Source organism: Nansenia antarctica (genome assembly GCF_963989245.1).
Source record: "Nansenia antarctica genome assembly, chromosome: 18".
Lineage (NCBI taxonomy): Eukaryota > Metazoa > Chordata > Actinopteri > Argentiniformes > Microstomatidae > Nansenia > Nansenia antarctica.
This window is the reverse complement of record NC_137691.1, coordinates 21,420,834-21,436,016: the sequence shown is the minus strand read 5'-3', so window position 1 is coordinate 21,436,016 and position 15,183 is coordinate 21,420,834. Positions and strand designations below refer to the sequence as shown.

Sequence of the window (15,183 nt, the reverse complement as noted above, 5' to 3'; positions counted from 1 at the left end):
GTACACAAGGGTTGTCATATTGCACATAGTGTTATTGCACATTAATTAAAGTGTCGCAGTTAGCAGGTTTGAAATGTTCACAGTTGTATTTCAATATTGCACTTATGTTTACAATCTAGTAGCTGCCATCAAATTGTCTGAGTTATTATTATGTTATTTCACCGATTCTGGCGTGTGGTATCCCCTTCTTGTCTCAATCCATGACCCAGGGTCATGACAGTGTGTGTCTCAACAAATACGCAACAAGAGACTATAAACACTACAGAAAGGAACAATGGAATGTGTACTGTAGACTTGCATTAATCAGAACTGGTAGACAAATGTAACAAATGACACATTTCATTTAAAGCTTTTAACACTCACACTCATGATATGATTAATATGAATATGACTCCTAAATAACTTTATGGGAATAGAGCAACACATACTTCCATCATAACCAACCAATGCAATAAGGCCTTTTTACTGGTTTGTTTATGTTTTTGCTGTACAGTAATTCCTGAAGCACAACAGAGGTCATTGAAATCTTTGAATTTGAAATGCATTTTCCCCATTGTTTACATTTTGTTTGATCCTGCAGACAGAAATCACAGGTTAAGCGAGGAAAGGGTGGAAGTCCATGCAGTAGCTGTGTGGATGGGCTGTCCTGAAAAAAAATCCATCTCCCATCTCATAAAGCTTCAGATAAGTGCTCAGTTCCCAAGCCTGTGCGCAAAAACTACCCCACAAGAAACGTAGTTCTTGTTCATACAGAAACGTACAGATCTCTTGTGTTGTACAATAGTTGTAGAAACCTGTGTGTGAATGAGGTCTGAGATAACAGCGCTGAAAATGAACATCTGATCTGAATTTATTGTATTATATTTTTTATAAGACCCCACACTACCTACACACCTGGGGATGCCTATTAACACAATGTGTCAATTCATCAGGTTCTACCGTGTATACTGTAGACTGACTAATGAGCTCAACAGCTAATATGCTCAACATCTGATAACTGTGGCTTATGTAAGGGCCCTCTTAACTGCTCAGCTAATGCAGAGATCCCTGTCTTAAGTCATCTCTGTCTTAAACCTGAAGACACTAGAGGCACTCGGCAATCATCCCACCTGCTCTACCTTTACCACCACCACTTATGTAGAATTTAGAATTTGCCATTTATCAGACGAAAAGCGATTTACAATTACAGGTTACTGAGTAACTGAGGGTTAAGTGCCTTACTAAAGGGCACACTAGTGTTTCAGGCGGGTTTTGAACTCACAACCTTCTGATAGCCAGTCCAACTCACTGTCCACTAGACCACTACTACCCCCCCCCCCCCATATTATGTCTGGTACACTTTAATAAAACCATAATAATAGAATAACTCATATTTGTACCAAATAGGTTTAAAGAGAATCCTAACTAGAGACTGGCATCACACTGAACTCGATACCTGCCTGTGAGGTGAGCCTGTGAGGTGTTCTGTGCTTCATGCCCTCAATGGTGACATGAGGTACCAGCCTGTCCTGCACTTGAGATACCATAAGCTGCATCAGGATCTTCTACAATGAGCAGCTATAGAGAATACAAATTAGGTTAATAACTCTCTTTTGATTGATTTATTAGCTTTATGTTCACTCACTTAGTATTTTTGTTACTTTTCAGACTGAGTGTCTTACCTGGTTTTCATAGTATGTTTTCTCCCAGCAGAGCTGTATGGTTCTTATGTATTCTCTGTAGATTCGTTCTCATTTGGAGAGCAAATTACCTGAAATGTGGACGAATGTAGCTCACAATAAAAATAAAGCAAATTGGAGAAAAAAAAACTTCATGACAAAAGAAAAGATATGTAGATATGGTGATTGAGAAAACAACAAATATTGGGACAATCTACGTCATAATGGTTTGCAAGAGCCAAACATTACAACATTTACCTTGTTAGCCCTTATTCCATTATACAAATAGAGAATGGGAAAAAGTTTAAATCAATTAAAAACGTCATGCTTCCCATGGGTTAAAACCTGGCCGTAGTGTCATTTGATATGCTCTAATCCCAAAATGTACATTCTCTAGTCTCATACTGTACCACGTTTATTTGGAAATAGATACCGGTAAACAGAACATGGAGGAACAGAGAAAGAATACATCCAAGACAGACATGGAGTTAGAGTGTTACAGCACTAGACAACAAATGACAGGTAAGTGTACAATTATATGAGAAATATCCATGACAACACATTAGGATGATAACAGACATACAGAAATCAGAGATCATGCTCATGTAGTAACAAGACAGCTGTCAATGCAGCTTATTGTGTGAATGAATTCTCACTAAGTCAACCTCTATGAAATAATGAGGGGGGGGGGAAATCTCATGGCACTAATCTCTGTCAAACTGTAACATTCTGATAAAGGGGATGAATGTTAGTCATACATTTATAAATGTATTCCTGCTATAATAATTTCATTCATTACAAGCTGTGAAAAAAATAAAAAACAAAATGTAGAATTTTGTACATTAAAAACTTGCGAAAACACACAATGGACCCACTGGGCACTATTTCATAATTGAAAACAATGGTTGCAGGAAACTTTTATATTTTACATTGAAAACATTTCCCATATTTCAGTTGTCACATACATTATAGCTGTTGAAAGAATTGTCATATTCATACACATTATCATAATGTCTGAAATGACCGTGGAAGTCATTGTGTTGTGTGTGTATGTATGTTTTGAGTTGTACTTCCTATGAGGTACATTTTTAATATCGTTAGGTGGATGAACAAAAATCTCATTTTACAAAATAGAAAAATAAAATGCTCTACACAAAACAAAAATATTGGAGATTTTATTTTTCACTTTGTAATGTTTTCTTGTCTTATTAAAGGGCATTTAAAAAAATCTTTACAGGCTGACTTTTCTCATGTTTCTAACAAAGACAGAACGTATATATCTCAAGTCTTCACTGTCATCGCTGTGGCTCGAAGTTACTGGAGCTAAGCAGACTAACTTTATTAGCTCATTACAATCTTCCAGGTCTAAATAAATATTCTTTAAGTGATTCCTTTAGTTCTTTCCTTGCTCATGCTGATCACTGATTTTAGAGGACAAGAAAGGCGTGGAAACAACTCAGTGGTTTCAACCATTCACTTAATGTCCTCAACCATATAGCTATAAAATAAGTTATTTGAGATAAGTGATCCCCTAAAAGGATGCATTTAAGAGTACCCTTCACCAGCAATTATGTAACATAGCTTCTGTCCATACCAGGTAAGGCTGGTGGAGGTAGAAATCAGACGACAAGCTCATTGAATGCATGGAATGGAATGAGGAATGATCCTCCCATTTCTATCTCCACCAGCCTCCACTGATCCATACACACCAAATAAGAAGAGGTGATGTGACTATTTTTACATCTACTCCAGTCATTCACTTAATTTCTGGAATCAAATGTTTGGGCAGACGCTAGACTAAGCTTGGCCACTCCAACATTAAAACCTTCCTTCAGTACCCCCTGAGAAGAGAGGTGCACACAAAACCACATTTCCTGAGGTCCCCTAGGCTGGCCAAATCACAGGTTAAAGAGTGTCAGGGAATCACAAAAATCACAGCATCCAAGAGCATTAACCTGAGGTGCCTTGTTAACTGTTGGGTCAAAAAAATAAACCAAATAGATCATTTAAGGCGTTTGAGTCAACACATTTATAGTTTAAAACAGCTAAGATTTAGTTTCTTGTCATATCATTTACAAAATGTTGTTATACTGTATATGTCAGATAGATTGAGAACTAGTGTCCATCTATACGGTCATCTGCTGGAGAAAATTGGGTTTATTTCAACTTTGGCACTCTTCTAAACAGAAATATTGCCATCTAACAATCGAGAACAAATTGTTAATCTCTCTCACTCAACTCATTGTTCTGTCGCTTTCTTTCTAACTATACTATACAAGACTTTGTGCTGTCCACCCAAACTGTAGTAGAAATGATATTGTAGTATATTGTCTAAATAGAAATGAGAAAAGGTAGCCTGGTTTCTTCAAATGCATAGAAAGGTATTTAATTCCCACTGCCTAAATAATATATATGATGACTACCTACACACTACCTGGTTACTATGACTACCTACACACTACCTGGTTACTATGACTACCTGCACACTACCTGGTTACTATGACTACCTACACACTACCTGGTTACGTGAACACTACTACTACTTGAACTTTCTGTACTGCTTCATATCTGTACTATATTGCATATTGTATGATATTGCATTTCATCTCATTGGAACCTGTACAGCATTTTGCACTACTGTTCTACTGCAGTACAACTGGACTTATTCTACTTTTTAAAAATGAATTACCTTACTTATTTTTTACTTCATTCTATTATTGTTGATTTTGTATTCTGCTACAATGCCAATGTTGAAGAACCTGAACCTAAGAATTTTACTCTGTGTAAAGCAATTCTGATTTTGTTCGCTCCTGTCCTCTCCACCTTTGTGATACTAAGGGGAAGGAAGGACTGAGGACATCTTCATCCCCTCTCCTCATCTTCACTGTAACGTGACCTCCCCTCACTGGATTGGCTTGTGCCTTACCTGAGGGCATGACTCTCACCTGGGTATAAACATCCATGTTTTCTCACTGTCCTCACTTTTCACTAATAGACCTTGTCTGTCATGCTTGTAAACTGTTCTCCTTTTTCAAAAGAGAATTAAATACCTTTCTATGCATTTGAAGAAACCAGGCTACCTTTTCTCATTTCTATTTAGACAATATACTTATATAATTTCTACTACACCGCCTAAAGTAAGGCAACACTAGAGGAACACATAATGAAAGACAGAGAACATAACAGAGGTGCCACTTTAAAGCTTCTTCAGCCAATGGCTTCCTGTAACAACCCAGAATTCAAAGAACACTTTGGCCTAGCTACTGTACCAGTATGCTCCTTACAGTATGTGTGGCCCCTCTCATTCTATCTTACTTGACTTTCTCTCTGCCTATGAAGCAGCAAGGCCACACAGTTTAGAAATGTGTACATTATATCATTTTGCCGTTGAACTATTTCTCAATCACTTATCTTCCCCCCCCCCCCCCCCCCCCCAATGGCTTCTACTTGTAATGACTACCTGTCGAAAGATGCTACAAAACATTCAGACTCACTTACTTATTCTACCTGAATTAGTTTTTCTTCTCTAATTTTTAAACATGAAATCAACCAACATAAGTAGATATGCAATAAAAGAAAAATAAGCATGAACATGAGCTGTACAATAACCATTCCAACTTACCATACAGTTTCTGTCCAATTAAAAAAAGATGAGAAAAATAATAAAATCGTAAATAAAAAGGGGGAAAAAACATTTTAAGAACAGTACACAGATAAATATAAACATAGAGCACAGACATTTGGGCAGTCTATCTAGAGAAGCCAGGGCTTAGGCCTACATGTTGATTTGAAATGTATTGCTTGAACATGCGAACACCTAGTGGCACCTTGTCACTCCCCTCTTCAATCCATGGCCTGCCTCAACCGTCAGGGAATATGTTCATTTTTTACCTTCGCATTTCCAAGTCCCACAGATTCAGTGTCTATTTTGCATTCCATGGAAGGGGGCCAGCACATGGCCCTAGTCCTCAGCCGGGGTGAGGGGCAGTAGAGAGGGGGCCCGGGGCAGCTCTGTGTGCATCATGGGAGACATCACAGTGTGTGGAGTCCTGAAGCAATGCCCTGGTCACAGTGTGGAACAGAGCGGAGATTTGACTCTCAGCTCCACTCTGCCATCTCCCTGCAACCCTCCACATAGGCTGGAGACAAGGCAGAGGGCAAAAGGCATGCCAACAGACAGCAGGAATTAGTGGGAGAGATACTTCATCTCGTTCCGTCTCTGTGGCTCCATGTCACCATCCCAACCTTTTCATCCCACCACTCTAAATTGCGCTTCATGCACTTACGCTCCCTCCGCCTTTATCCTCTGCACCCCATGCCCCTTTGGAAAGACAATGAATCCCCCTCTCCCCTCTGCCCTCTATCTGCAGTGGTGGAAGCCTGAGGTGCCGTCTGGGCCCATTGGCTGGCGGACTACTTGATTGTTTGGACGAACAGGTTCTGATGGTGGTTGTGCACGCACTGGTCTGATGGGGGAAGAAGTGCAAAGTACATCGCTAAATCATGTGTTCGAAATCCCTACTATTTACTGATCTGTATACCATAATAATACCATTGTTATAACCAACAATTCCAGTATCATACTACTGAATCCTGAGAATGTGTGTATGTCTAACCTGTCTTGGCCGGGTTTATCCTGAGGCATTTCTTCAGAGCTGGCACAACCCAGGATCCTCCTGCGGGCCTCTGCATACTCTGCCTCCCGCTGGGCCAAGGACTTAACCTGCTGGGTGGGGCGGTGGGAGGACGCAGACAACCCCAAGGAGCCGTTACTTGTGGGACGCTTCAAAATTCGGATTTGAGGTGGGGGGGCTGCAGGCTGAGAGTCGTCCTGTATAACCATGGCAGTCCTTATAGGGGAGCTACCTAAACCAACCATGGATTTCCTGAGGTAAAAAGAGACAGAGTTGATTTAAACATACAAATTCTGTGATAAACAAATTGCCATTAGAAATATATTGCCGTTATTGCCATTTAATTACTGAAGAATGGTTTCACTTACTTTGCTTTCTGGCTTATTTTCAGCTTTGCCTCAATTCTTCTCTCTATTTCCTGCAATGAAGTTATTGCCACTAGCGTAAGGACATTACTTTGTTCACACTACTACTCATCTAGCCATATACACCAGATTTGAATGACATCTATTACACACGAGACGTTCTATACGGCTTTCCTTCTAGGGATTAATGACACGTGACCTGACGGGTTAGCTAGCTTACTTGCATGTATGCTTTATGCTTGTTTGTGTATAATTAACGTACCCATACCCCATTACAAGACATGACTTGCAAGTAAGGTTTTGGGGAAAACACACGCCTAGAAATCTGCTATAAAAACGTCAGTTCACCTATTGCCATGTCCATTTCCGTGGCCTTTCGCTAACACTGTCTTGGGCCAGGGGTTCGATTAATCTCTGTAACGAACCGTTCCATGGAACATGCCATATATAACGTTGCATAAGGTGTATAGTTGTAAATACCACCATTTAGTTAAGCACCTACCACAGTGTATACTGATTAATAGAAGCGAAACTTTAATTTCAACCGTAAGAAAGGGAACTCTTATTATTTCATAATATTCCGGCAATCACACCGACCCATAGCCGGGCCTGTTGTTAGCTAAGCTATGCCTCAACCCATACTACTCGTGTATTACATGGTCGGCAGGCTAGCACTATAGCACTGTTTGGATACAATTAATGACCTTGTAAAAACACAGCTTTAGCCATTCTTCCTCACCCCGCTGTCCGCAGCTTCCTCCCAGCTTTCGGCGACCTCCTCATCCTCCATGTTCAGACCCAGACCCAGAGCGGTCCTCCTAGTGAAGACACGTTGTGGTTGACTTTACATACAAAGCACCACAGCGCCCTCTGCTGCATGGACATGGTATGGGTAGCAACACAGCGCCCTCTGCTGCATGGACATGGTATGGGTAGCGTCACAGCGCCCTCTGCTGCATGAACATGGTATGGGTAGCGGGAGCGCGCGTTAGGAGCAGGCTGAAGGAGAACGGGGCTGTTTGGAGACGCGCTGCGCAGATTCACATTTCATAGCCCAGATCTTCATCCAAATGTGCGCAGCGCGACTGCAATGTTGATGACCTAGAACGCAACCATTCTGAACCATGAAGGCCGGACACAAGCGCAAGGAATCGGGTTATTGTTTATTTCTACATCTGTGCCATATTCACACTTTGTTTTAGAGCTTGGTCATTTGACCTCTCGAAGTGAAACCCTAAAATAAATATACGGCCTCATCCCCCTTTCATATTACGTGCGCGCTCTCGTGTGTTGCGGAGGATGCTTCTGCCACTGAAGATGGCGCGTGTCTGGAGTCTCACACTCAGTATGGCGATCTACTGCAGAGGCTGCTAACGGGGAGAAGAGGATAGTTAGAAGATAGAAATCCATCAAAAGACCTCCCACAGAATATTGGTGAATATAAACGCAAATCATGTAAAGATTAGAGGGCAAATGTTGCCTTGAAAAACCGGACAGAAATAGATCAACACCCTACTGCTAGCCTAGCTAGCCTGGCTTGAACGTTTACAGGCTAACGATGCTACTCAGCTGGTCTAACCCAGCCAGCCTCTAACCCAGCCAGCCATGGACTGGTCTGTTTATCACAGTTGACCAACAACATACCACGGTGTCTTCAGTGACTAAGGGTGGTCGGCTGTGTTGGGTCTCAGTGAGTATTGTTGTGTAGGAGGGCGGACCCCTAATGAAAGAGAGGATCTGGCCCAATGCTACTGGCTAGCGAGCGGTACAACTCTGCGTGCATCATTCTCGAGGCTAGCCATTATTCCTTCTTTCCTTGGCCGCACAGGTCAACTTAGCTAACGTTACCAAACTGCATTATTCTGTGTGATATTTAGCCACAGTCAACGTGCTCAGCTAGCTAGCTGCCTAGCCTAACACAGCCGGCTAGCTTGTTGTCTAGACGCTGCCCAAAACCTCTCTTCATAACTTCTCTGGATAAAGTAACTTCTGCTAAATGTCCAGAATGTTATAGTTATGTCTCTCCTACTTGTTTTCAGACAGAATGTCCCGTTCCTCGGACAGTGAGGATGGATACTTTGTTGCCATGGATACAGAGGAGGATGTCGCAGGAGCAGGGCCTGATCGGATGGCCCAGGGGACAGATGAGAAGCTGGGGTCCATTAGAGGAGAGGGGGACGTGGAGAGGTGTGCAGAGGCAGAGAGGACAATGGTGGAGCTACCTGAGGAAGTCCTAGAATATATCCTGTCCTTCCTCTCACCTTATCAGGAGCACAAGACCGCTGCACTTGTGTGTAAACAGTGGTATCGCCTCATCAAAGGTAAAGTCTCTACTGAACTCCACCACTTTCTGTCCCAAACTGGTGTCAAGATCAGGCCTTGACATTCTTTTATGAGAGAAAATGTCCGTTTTTATGCGCCTGCAGTTTTTATGTTAATGTAATGTGTCAGCTCTAGACAATTAGAGACAAATTCACAGAGGGGGTCGTTAATAAAACAAATGTACATTAATTTACACGGAACAGTTCCCCACATAATATTTAGCTTTTAAATGTCCTGGTAAAACTGAGTGTCATCCCATTTTAACTCCCCTCCCCTTTCCCACCAGGTGTTGCATATCAGTGTTACCATGGTTTCCTGAGGGCCGTCCAGGAGGGAAATATTCAGTGGGAGAGTCGCACATACCCATATCCAGGAACACCCATCACTCAACGCTTCTCACACAGTCAGTATACATGTTCTACTGTCCTTCAGATGTTGCATTCCACTTCTGATGTATTACCATGTGCTGGGTGCTTCACAGTTTTTCCCATTAACATATTATGATATTACGATACATATTGCATCTGTTGTTGAGTCTGTGTTGATGTTTGTGTGTTTCAGGTGCATGTTACTATGACTCAAACCAGTCCATGTATGTGTTTGGGGGTTGCACTCAGAGTAGCTGCAACGCTGCCTTCAATGACCTTTGGAGACTTGACCTCAACAGCAAGGAGTGGATCCGCCCTTTAGCCTCAGGTACAAATACACTCTCTAACTCAGTCCACAGCACTTAGAATGTATAGATCCTGCCATGTTACTTGTGTAAATGTGAAATGAGTGAAATCACATTTGACAGCTAGTTTTCTTGGTTTTTCTTTTTGCTTAAAAAAAAGCTAAGTTAGTTTGTTTTGTATAGTGTGTATTAAATGAATGAAACAAGGAATCACCATTTCCTTTTGCTCCCACAGGCTCCTACCCGTCTCCTAAAGCAGGGGCTACCCTGGTGATGTACAAAGACCTGCTTGTGCTTTTTGGTGGTTGGACTCGGCCCAGCCCCTACCCACTACATCAGCCAGAGAGGTTCTTCGACGAGATTCACACATACTCTCCCTCCAAGAACTGGTTAGTAGGGGTGTAAATCACCAGCTTCATCACGATACGATATTATATCGATTTGTTTGTATGACGATACAATGTTTGACGATATCACAATGTCAGTCACGATACGATTTCGATTCGATTCGATTCAAGATCGATATGACGATATGATCGATATGACGCGATATCATATGCCAATCTAACACAATTATCAACTCACAAAAACAACTAGAATATGATTTGACCATTTTATTTGTGAGCTCTTCCAGTTATCCAGCATTTAAATCATATTGTATTATACAGTATTCTTCTGTTACAAAAAGAAAAATAGACCCGTTCACTAGTCTCACAAACAAGAGATATTCAGCTTTAAAACATTAATGTCCTATGAAACAAAACTGGAAGAACTTGTCCCCCCTTTAAAAACGGAATGTTTCTCGTGTCTTCACACCGTCACCGGAGACAATTCATTCACCGAGTTGCGGGACGCTGTGGGTGCGTTCGTAAATTCGCTCTGGAAATCTGATCACCACTCAAGGAATGCCTCTTGTCCAATCAGATGTCTTGGTCCCTTTATGACGTTGATACCACTGTGCGCTCCAGCGTTCTAAGAGCAAGTTTACGAATGCAGCCTGTGCAAATTAAAAATAAAGGTGTATCTTTAAGATGACGATATATATCGATGTTTTTACATTGCGTCGATGTAATCAGATCGTTAGTCAATGAATCGATGCATCGATGTGAATCGATGTATCGTTACACCCCTACTGGTTAGTGGGAGAAACCAGAGGGGTTTGTTAGAGGATGTGGCCAGAGTCAGTGTGCTGCAGGAATTGATGTCATCAGAGCCATATAGTGTATACAGAGAGCCTTATGTACTGCACACAGAGTTTGACAACAGTTGCATTTGTTTCTAGAGAGGTTGTCTGAAGCCATTAGAGTACATGATCATTCTTACCACACAGAGACACTGAAGGCCCACAGCCACATAACTAGACATGTGGTCCTCTGGCTCAGCTGGTAGAGCATGGCGCTAACAACTCTTAGGTTGGGGATTTGATTCCTGATGGGACTGTATGTATGCACTTGTTGGAATGCAAGTTGCTTTGGATAAAAGCAAAGGCATATATGTAGCCATACTGTCAACTGTCATCACTGTTTGTTCCTTTATTACATATTCCCTTCCATCTAACTCCATCCCTGTGCCCTCCCAGGTGGAACTGCATAGTGACGACTCACGGACCCCCTCCCATGGCCGGTCATTCCTCCTCCGTCATAGGCGGCACAATGGTGGTGTTTGGAGGATCTCTAGGGGCACGCCAAATGTATGTCACTGTTCTAGGAATGTTTCACAATTGCAAAACTATTTCCAAACGAGTCTTGAGGCTAAATGACATGTTGATATGTTGATGACACACTATCAAGGTTTTTTGTAACCCCACGTTCCAATTACCGTGCCTCACTGTGTTTCCCTGCCCTCCACTGGTCCCTGATCAGGAGTAACGAGGTCTGGGTTCTGGATTTGGAGCAGTGGTCCTGGTCTAAACCAGCCATCTCTGGCACGTCTCCCCACCCACGAGGAGGTCAGTCTCAGGTAAGAAGACTTCCCTGATACGTACCCCATTCCCTACCACATCTTATCAAGCCGTTTTTTCTATTGTAAATTAGGGCTGCAACTAACGATTATTTTGGTAGTCGACTAATCTGTCGATTATTTTCCGATTAGTCGCGATTAGTCGTGTGGCTTTTCGCTGCGCGTAAATGGCGACGCAGAAGCATAAATCCGGCTTAACTAGCTATCTAACCTAACGTTACGCCAAGCTACAGCTGCTCACAGAGCTAGTTGATTGGCTAGCTAGCATTGCTGGCTAGACTACAGACAGCTCATGTTAGTAGGCTACGCTTGGCGCTGTTTATCTTACAGACAGCTCGCTGGTGGACTCAACATAATTGAAATAGCATTCACTTATCAAGCATCATTCATGATCATCCACCATGACTACCTGGTATTTTAATAGCGACCACCCCTCACTTCATTTCATCTCGCGTTCTCCTGGCTTCAACATGAAAAACCCCTGCTACGTAACGTTACATACAAGCGCCTCTGTCTGTCACACGCGTGCCACAGGGCAAATAAATTAATAGCACAAACGCTCATAGCATGTACAGCCCTGTCCATGAGACGTTGTTTTCCAACATGTAACAGTAAAGCTAACATAAACATTACGACCCTAACAATATAACGTTAGCCAGTTGGCTAACAACGTTAGCTAAAACTTACCCATGGCTCCCGTTTAAAAAAAAAAAAAAAAAAGTTTTTTTATTTTTTATATACGATTAGTCGACACTAAAATTCCACGTCGACAAGTTTTTATGATCGACGTCGTCGATTATGTCGACTAATCGTTGCAGCCCTATTGTAAATGTCTGTCTCAGAGTGAAAGCACCTGACTTTAATTTCACAGAGATTCACTGTTAGTCTCTTTTTTTCTTCTATTTTTGTTGTCTCTGTGTTCTAAAGGGTTTTTTCTCTCACAGATTGTAATCGACAATGAGACTCTGCTGATTTTGGGAGGCTGCGGTGGACCCAATGCGGTATGGGTCCTGCATTCACATTTTCTGAAATGGAATTGTTAAAGAGCAAAGTGTCATCTTCCTTCCAAGGTCCTGACTCCCTGTGGTCATTAAACATTCCATGCATTCATCTAAAGAGTTGGGAGGGTAAACCCAGTGTCCTGGCCAAACTCCTCATCTGGCCTGCATACTATCATGGGCATGGCCGCCTTATTCTCCCCAGCTTTCAATTGGGTCATTCATTCGCTCTCCCTCTGTTTGGGTGGTAAAACATGGGTTAAATGATACTGACATGAAAAAAAAAGTGTGCCTGCTTGCTTTTGCCTGGTTATGACTTTCTGTCTTTCCCTTCTCATTCACCCTCTCAGCTGCTGAAGGATGCCTGGCTCCTGCACATGGGTTCTCCGCCATGGTCTTGGCGGCAACTGCGGGTGGAAAATGATGACCATGGCGCCCCTGAGTTGTGGTGTCACCCTGCGTGTAGGGTATGTGTGGGTCTCAATCTGTCTCCTACCTTAGTCTTCTTGCTCTAAACTATTGGGATATTTTATATGTTTTTAAACTCATGAACCTCTCTCGTTGTTTTCTGTTCACCTGTCCTTTCTCTCAAGGTTGGCCAGTGTGTGGTGGTGTTCTCGCAGGCTCCGTCTGGTCGTGCACCACTCAGCCCAAGTCTGAATTCACGGCCCTCCCCCATAAGTGCCACACCTGCCCCTCTGGGCACTGAGCCACCCTCCCTGCGCTCTCATTCTCCTGTGAGGAGTGGGGCTGCTGGTGTGGTCTTAGGCGCTGTGGAGGAGGCCCCCTGTGTGAACGGCCGCTGGGGTACCCTGAGACCCCGCCCCTCAGCTAGAGGAGGCGCCAGAGAGGGGAGCCCCTCCTCTTCCCAACAGCCATCCCCTTCCCAGGGGCCGGATAGCCCACCTCTCCCCTCTATTATTCCCCCGCTACTCAACGGCTCTTCCCCTTCTCCCCGGACCAGCCCTGCCCAGGCTGCCTCCCCACCCTCTCGCCCTCACCCCCCAGTCCCTTCGGACTATGGCTGGGACTCTCCCCCATCTACCACACATCCCCATGAGCCGCCCAGCACTAATGGCCTGCACACGCCTCCCCCTGGCTCTCCCTGCACCCCGCCAGGAGCAGTGTCCCCTGCGGCCCTAAGGAGGGGCTTGGAGGCAGTCAAAAACCTGTCCTCTTCGTCTCTGCCATCTTCATCATCATCATCACTCCAGTCACAGGGGGCTGCTTCAGGAGGAGGAAGTGGGGTAGCAGGAGGGGATTCAGCAGGAACATCCCCTTCCTCCTCCTCCTCCAGCCCTCCACAAGCAGCAGGGGCAGACGGACACTCCATTCCGCCTATCGCACGGAGGCTTGGCCATCACCCTCCTCAGAGCCTGAACGTGGGGAAACCGCTCTACCAGTCGCTCAACTGCAAGCCGATGCAGATGTATGTACTGGATGTGTCCCGAGCCAAGGCGGCTGGTGTCGTGTCCTGGAGGGTGTATGGGAATGGCACACCCGCTGCTGTCACGGGCCCCCCTGAGACTAGCCTCCATACAGTGGTCCAGGGCAGGGGAGAGCTCATTATTTTTGGGGGCCTGATGGACAAGAAGCAAAATGTGAAGTACTACCCCAAAACCAACGCCTTGTACTTTGTTCGAGCTAAAAGGTAGTGGAACGACAGGCAGGATTAGACGGAGAGCATCTATCCATCCTGACCATACAAGGGAAGTGAAACAATGCCTTTTTCCTGTAGAGAGAGGATCATGGGAAAACGACGTGTCACACAAAATTTGGGTGTTCCTCTTTCCTCACTAACTTCTCCCTCTCTCTCTCCCCCTCCTCCTTCCTATTACATAACTTCAAAGAAAATAAGATTTCAGTACATTGTTGCTATGATGAGGACAGTTAGTTGATGGGTATCCTGACTCTTCTCAGGCGTGTGTGTGTGTGTGTGTGTGTGTGTGTGTGTGTGTGTGTGTGAGATTGGCATAATGGCTTGAGAGGTCAGCAGTTTTTCATTAACCCCAAAAGAAGATGTAGACAGTTTCTATTCCTCATTGTCTCCCTGCTTTGAATTCTCCGAGGTAGAAAAGAAAATAGAGGAATGAATTGTGTGCTTATAAGAATGGAACAATGAATGACTACCTTGCTTTTTTATCACTCTTTCAGCCTGTATTGTTTACATTGAAACTGTGAGTGTGTACGTTGACGTGAGTGTGAGCGTGGGTGTGTGTGGTGTAAAAGTTGTGTTGATTGATGTTTGATGGGGCTATGGCGGGGGGGCTGGGGTGGGTGAGGGATGTTGCAGTGTACTGTAAGCATAGTAAAACAATAAAGGCCTCCATGTCTTAACTATCATGATGTTGTGTGTTATTGTCTAATGTCTGTTTTGCATATAGCAGCATTACACAGTTTTTTCCAAATTGATTTGACTGGATTTATACGGGACCAAGATAATTCAGGAATAGTATTTATTCCATCTCTCTGACTCCAGGGCCACATTGGCTACCTCTACCTCACCTCTACCTCTCTCTACCTCACCTCTCTCTCTCACCTCTACCTACCTCTACCTCTCTCTACCTCTACCTC

The 15,183-nt window shown here is 43.6% G+C and overlaps 2 protein-coding genes across 2 annotated transcripts; one reads left to right on the top strand and one right to left on the bottom strand.

Annotated features, from left to right (window-relative positions):
* Positions 1–5,227: 5,227 nt before the first annotated feature.
* On the bottom strand, positions 5,228–7,464 carry LOC308173194 (SUZ RNA-binding domain-containing-like). The gene is made up of 4 exons (XM_080548189.1): positions 7,397–7,464; positions 6,661–6,710; positions 6,275–6,544; positions 5,228–6,124 (listed from the first exon to the last, which is right to left on the bottom strand). Exons 1-4 carry the CDS (start codon positions 7,445–7,447, stop codon positions 6,019–6,021), a joined length of 477 nt encoding a protein of 158 aa, XP_080404315.1. The 5' UTR covers positions 7,448–7,464; the 3' UTR covers positions 5,228–6,018.
* A 545-nt stretch (positions 7,465–8,009) lies between these two features.
* On the top strand, positions 8,010–14,837 carry fbxo42 (F-box protein 42). Its single transcript, XM_080548199.1, has 10 exons — positions 8,010–8,091; positions 8,697–8,978; positions 9,266–9,382; positions 9,541–9,675; positions 9,888–10,041; positions 11,232–11,342; positions 11,515–11,611; positions 12,556–12,612; positions 12,960–13,076; positions 13,203–14,837. Exons 2-10 carry the CDS (start codon positions 8,702–8,704, stop codon positions 14,262–14,264), a joined length of 2,127 nt encoding a protein of 708 aa, XP_080404325.1. The 5' UTR covers positions 8,010–8,091; positions 8,697–8,701; the 3' UTR covers positions 14,265–14,837.
* The last annotated feature ends 346 nt before the right edge of the window (positions 14,838–15,183 follow it).